Source organism: Cebus imitator, unplaced genomic scaffold (assembly GCF_001604975.1).
Source record: "Cebus imitator isolate Cc_AM_T3 unplaced genomic scaffold, Cebus_imitator-1.0 Scaffold83, whole genome shotgun sequence".
Lineage (NCBI taxonomy): Eukaryota > Metazoa > Chordata > Mammalia > Primates > Cebidae > Cebus > Cebus imitator.
The window spans coordinates 5,708,513-5,714,751 of NW_016107398.1; the positions used below are offsets into that span (position 1 = coordinate 5,708,513).

Below are 6,239 nucleotides of genomic sequence, written 5' to 3' on the forward strand. Positions count from 1 at the left end.
CACGTTGCTGGGGCTAGAGTGCAGTGGCGTGATCTGGGCTCACTGCAACCTCTGCCTCCTGGGTTCAAGCGATTCTCCTGCCTCAGTCTCCCAAGTAGCTGGGATTACAGTTGCATGCCACCATGCCTGGCTAATTTTTTGTATTTTTAATAGAGATGGGGCTTCACTATGTTGGTCAGGCTGGTCTTGAACTCCTGACTTCATGATTCACCTGCCTTGGCCTCCCAAAGTGCTGGGATTACAGGTGTAAGCCACTGTGCCCGGCCGGCTCTGTCTTCTGATGGAAGGGTCTGTGCTGTGCTGAGTACAGTCAATTTGTATTATCATACCCCTATGAATACATAAAATCTATAAACACAATTTGTAAATATAATTTGGGTACGGGTAACTAATTCCCTTCAAGCAGCAAATAAGCTATAATGATGTGGCATAATGACAGCAAATACATGAGCTCTTGTTTTCTCGAAGGCTGGGAAACAAGCACAGCTCCACTTTAGTGTCGTAGGCTGGAGTGAAAGCTGCAGTCCTCCATAGCATACAGTCACCGTGCTGGAAGAAATGCACCAAGGGACCTTCTCCTTTCTTGGCCTCGTTGTCCTGACAGTGAGTGGCTGCTGGCTCAAGGAGGCTGTTTGCCTTTGAAGAAGAACCTGCAGTGGTTTTCAACTCTCTGATCTCATAAACCTTTCACTGTTGTTTTTACAGAACCAGGAGCTGGTTGAAAAAGGCTTCAGTAACTTGAAGAAACAAATTGAAAATGCCAGAATGTTTGGAATTCCAGTAGTAGTGGCCGTGAATGCATTCAAGTAAGTATAGAGCATAGAAAAGGATGAATGTGGAAAATGGTCAGGAAACATCTCCTGGAGCTGATTATATAGCACTGCTTTCAGCTTTATTTTATTTTTCAGTTACTGCTATTGGTTATAGCCTGCGGTTTTAGCCTGCACTGTGACAGGCACTGTGTATGCCACAGTGGGCTAGCCACCTCACCCACTGAGGGTCCCAAAGTCAGATTCAGCTCCTGTGGGCCCCCTTCCTCCCCACTGGGGGAAGTGGGTAATACACAAGCCTGAAGTTCAGCGTTCCTTTCTCATCTTTAGAGGCCTTTTATGCTAATGGAAGATGACAGGCCTATAGGGTTCCATTATTTTACGAGATTTGGTGGGATGTTGTCTTGACAAAAATTGGGCAGATTGCACTGGAAGTTGTGCAAGAACTTGTGTGGGCTGTTTAGATATTGCAGTGCTGGTCTGGGTTTTGTTATAATGGCCTCACACAGTAGAATCAGAAGCAAAATTCTTAAAAGCTGGTATTTACTGATTTCTTGTGGGGTACTGGGAATTTTCCAAGTACTTCACATGGATTTACCATCTGAGTCTCATGACGTCCCAGTGAAATAAGTGCTGTGATTATTCCCATATTATCCAGGTGGAAATTGAGGCACATAAAGATTAAATAACTGGCCAAAAGCCACCAGCTAGTAAGTTTTGGAGCCTGAGATTCAAAACCAGGCTGAATTTCTTGGTTAGGGTTCGTTTATCAGCGGGTAATTCACATAAGGTTTAATGGCAAAAAGAAGACAGATTCTGTCTTCTCCAGCTGTCTTCCATGCTTTGATATGACGTGCTTCTTTTACAGGACAGATACGGAGGCCGAGCTGGACCTCATCAGCAGCCTTTCCCGAGAACATGGGGCTTTTGATGCCGTGAAGTGCACTCACTGGGCAGAAGGGGGCAAGGGTGCCTTAGCTCTGGCTCAGGCTGTTCAGAGAGCAGCACAAGCACCCAGCAGCTTCCAACTCCTTTACGACCTCAAGGTGGGTGACTTGCAGTATGCAAAAGAAAAAAGTCGAAAAGGGCACCATGAGGTTTCTGTGTGACTACCTCTGTTTAGAGCCACATGCTTCACAGCTTCAGCCTTGTGGTTTGATTCCCATGTAGTTGAGTTATACAACCACACAACCACAGCCAGGACTCTCAGCTGTGGACAGCTTTTTTTTTTTTGAGAGCAGTCTTGCTTTTTCGCCCAGGCTAGAGTGCAGTGGCACAATCTCAGCTCACTGCAACCTCTGCCTCCAGGGTTCAAGCGACTCTCCTGCCTCAGCCTCCTGAGTAGCTGGGATTACAGGCACCCACTACCATGCCCAGCTATTTTTTTTTTTTTTTTTTTTTGAGACGGAGTTTCGCTCTTGTTACCCAGGCTGGAGTGCAATGGCACGATCTCGGCTCACCGCAACCTCTGCCTCCCGGGTTCAGGCAATTCTCCTGCCCCAGCCTCCTGAGTCGCTGGGATTACAGGCACGCGCCACCAGGCCCAGCTAATTTTTTGTATTTTTAGTAGAGACGGGGTTTCACCATGTTGACCAGGATGGTCTCGATCTCTTGACCTCGTGATCCACCCGCCTCGGCCTCCCACAGTGCTGGGATTACAGGCTTGAGCCACCGCGCCCGGCCTGCCCAGCTAATTTTTAATTTTTTTAGTAGAGACATGATTTCACCGTCTTGGCCAGGCTGGTCTCATAAAACTGCTGACCTCGTGATCCACCTGCCTTGGCCTCCTGTGCTGGGATTACAGGTGTGAGCCACTGCACCTGGCCAGACAGCCTTTTTATAAACTATGCCACTGCTCACTTACTTACAGAGGGGATTTAGGCAGGAATACCCCAGGGTGGAGGAGGAACCATTGCTCATGTCCTAACTTTGAAAAGGGTCAAAGTACAGGTGGCAGAAGAGAAGGTTAAATGTAGACCAAATGTGTAATTCATTGCAGCCTTTAACACAAGGCACCAACCATGATGTAGCAGATTGGTAAGTGGCTGCATAGAGCTCACAAAATTTTTCTGACGGCTTCTCAGTAATAGGGGAACAAAGCGTGCCTCCCAAGCTCACTTCCTGGTAAGGTGCTGCTCAAAGTTCAGGGCCCTCACATGCAAAACCAGAGTACTCCAGGAAGCTTCATCATTTTTTCCATCACTGAGCAAATTAAATTACACCTAGTCTAAGCAGAGCCCTGCTTACTCTGATACAATAAAGCTAGTTCAGGAAAAGGTTGTTCTTATAGGGTTGTGTTTTGTTTTCATTTATCTGTCCAATGTATTTCAGATGTGATTTGACATTAACTAGTACAGAAACAGCAGTTGGAAACATTGTAGGAACATGGGATATATGCTGTAGTTAATTCTGCTCCTATTCTCTAGGCTAGTTTTTGGCTTGGTTTTTTTGTTTGTTTTTGTTTTAAGACAGCGTCTTGCTCTGTTGCTCAGGCTGGAGTGCAGTGGTACAGTTATGGCACACTGTAGCCTCAACCTCCTGGGCCCAAGTGGACCTCCCACCTCAGCCTCCTGAGTAGATGGGACAACAGACATGTACTTGCAAACCTGGCTAATTTGTTTTATTGGCTGGGCGTGGTGTCTCACACCTGTAATCCCAGCACTTTCGGAGGCCAAGGTGGGTGGATCACCTAAAGTCAGGAGTCAGAGACCAGCCTGGCCAACGTGGTGAAACCCCGTCTCTACTAAAAATAAAAAAATTAGCTGGGTGTGGTGGCGGGTGCCTGTAATCCCAGCTACTTGGAAGGTTGAGGCAGGAGAATTGCTTGAACCCAGAGGGTGCAGGTTGCAATGTGCTGAGATCATGCCAATGCACTCCAGCCTGGGCAATAAGTGAGAAATTTCGTCCTAAAAAAAAAAAAAGATTTGTTTTATTATTATTATTATTATTATTATTATTTTTGTAGTGACTAGGTCTCCCTATATTGCTCAGGCTGGTCTTGAACTCCTGGGCTCAAGTGATCCTCCTGCCTCCCAAGGTGCTGGGATTATAGGCATGAGCCACTGTGCCTGGCCTGGCTTGGTTTTTAAAAGAGAATCATAGACTTTACAAAACAGCCATCAAGAAGTAGAAGGAATAAACTTACTACTTTTGAGTTTTAGTGTTCTCTTATTTCTCTGCCTCCTACAGATATAATATACTTACAGTTAATTAACATTGACACTGACATTCTCCTGTTGAGCTTTGGTTTTATAGACAAGTTTTAAATTCAGCAATCATAAATATTTCCAATAACAAAATTGTAAACATCAGCTTGTTCATCCAAGCCACTGGCTGAGGTGTTGGGGAAGAGGAAGAGGGTGGTAGAGGAGATAAGACAGTAGGGAAAGACAAGGGCCTATGCTCTTAGTGGGGAGAACTCTTGGAGCCGTTTTTTTTTTTTTTGAGGTTTGAACTCTGAAACCATTGGTGGCAGGGTTCAGTCGCTGACAGCTCAAGTTTCACTGAATTGATTCAAGAGTTGAGTGACTTAAAAAACCTTGGTCCCAGGAGAAGATTAAACTTTCATACTGGGCAGTGGTTCACTTTAAAACACACACACAAACACACAAACACACACACACACACACTTTTTTAAAGAAATCCTAAGAAGTATACCCAAAATGCTCTGTCTTGAGTCATGAGATCCATCAGTTCTTGATATTGTCTAGACTTGCATCTAGAGCTACATTGTAAAATCTTTTTAGGCATGTGTTAGATTTCTGTGAAAACTTTGTTTAAATGTAAACTTCATACTACACTGTCAGTTTTTGTCTTAAAACTATAGATTAAAAAAAAAAAAAAAGTTTTTGTCTTAAAACTATAGATTAAAAAAAAAAAAAAAGAAAGAAAGAAAAAAGACAAAATGCCATAAACACAAATTTGCATACAAATGCAAAGCATTTATAGGCACCTTCTCTAGGCTCAGCACCCAAGGCTGGAAGCCTAGTCCTTGAGGACAAGCAGGAGACCTGGAAGAGTAAGGACATACGGACTTTATAACCCATTTCTACTTGGAACTTTTATGCGTTCTGGCAAACAGGAGGCTGCCACTTTCTGTCTTACTCAGCGTCTGTTACTCTTAAATCACCCTTTCACCAAAGTGCTTTTGCTTCAGAAGTTCTAAATGTGCCTTGGCATTTATAGCACTCCAGTTATGAGATGCATATGAAAATAATCTGTGTTGCATCTCTATAAAGTCCTTATTGAATATTCACTTTATTCATGCCCTTTTCACAAAGCCCCTTCATAAATTATCACTCTTTAGTTCAGAAGGGAATTTTTGTTTTTATAGATAGATTATTGCTCCTTTTAAAAACAAAACTTGGCTGGACACAGTGGTCACACCTGTAATCCCTGCACTTTGGGAGGTCAGGTGGGTGGATCACCTGAGGTCAGGAATTCGAGACCAGCCTGACCAACATGGTGAAACTCCATCTACTAAAAACATAAAATTTCCCTACTGTCTTATCTCCTCTACCACCCTCTTCCTCTTCCCCAAGTGTGTTAGAACATGCCTATAATCCCATCTACTTGGGCTGAGGCAGGAGAATCACTTGAACCTGGGAGGTAGAGGTTACAGTGAGCTAAGGTGGTGCCATTGCGCTCCAGCCTGGGCAACAAGAGCGAAACTCCGTCTCAAGTACATACATACATACTTGCCTAATATGTTCTTTTAGCTTTAGTTGCTAGGGAGTATAGAGTCAGATATGTTGCCTAATTTTTGTAATTTGCTCATCCAAATTACCTGTGAGTAGATGTCCTTCTCATTTCCTTTAGGCAACCTCTCCCTATGCTGTTCTCTCTGAATCTTAATGTCCTGAACTAGTCTACGCAGCATTTCAGAAGCCAGCTCCAGTTCTCTGAAGACTCTGCCCCAGAGGAAACTGCCCATGGGACTGAGGCCCTCACCAGTTAGACTATTGGTCTCTGTCCACTGCACTGTTTGCTTCAGGTGCCACAGAAGGCAGACATGCCCAGTGCGTGTTGATCATCTAAATCACTGGGTTGCTTTTTTCTAATACCTAGGTGATATTACTGTTATGACTATTTCCCAGTTCCTGGTGCTTGCACTTAATCAATTGTGTTAAGGGTAGCATCTGCCTCATATACAAACTGGGAGTCATGTAGATGGACACTAGATGTCTTATTTCATAAACAGTGTCCCTAGGTCTGTTTTGCCAAGACTGATCTCCAGATCTACTTTTTAATTTTTATTATTATTTTAAAATTGCTTTTATTTTTTAAAGAGACAGAGTGCGGCTATGTTGCCCAGGCTGGTTTCAAAGTCCTGGGCTCAAGCGATCCTCCTCCTGCCTTGGGTTCCTCCCAAAGTGCTGGGATTACAGGCATGGGCCATCATACCCAGCCAGAACATTTACTTTTTATTTATCTATTTATTTAAATTTTTTTTTTTTTTTTTTTTTTTTT

General features: G+C 43.8%; 1 protein-coding gene across 2 annotated transcripts in view; it reads left to right on the top strand.

Annotated features, from left to right (window-relative positions):
- The window catches only part of MTHFD1 (methylenetetrahydrofolate dehydrogenase, cyclohydrolase and formyltetrahydrofolate synthetase 1), a 74,187-nt gene that overhangs the window by 60,487 nt on the left and 7,461 nt on the right, over positions 1 to 6,239 (top strand). For both annotated transcript variants that reach the window (XM_017533978.2, XM_037740450.1), the window contains exons 23-24: positions 706 to 806; positions 1,639 to 1,816. In XM_017533978.2, the coding sequence (XP_017389467.1) occupies positions 706 to 806; positions 1,639 to 1,816 (279 nt within the window). The remainder of the gene's footprint in view (positions 1 to 705; positions 807 to 1,638; positions 1,817 to 6,239) is intronic.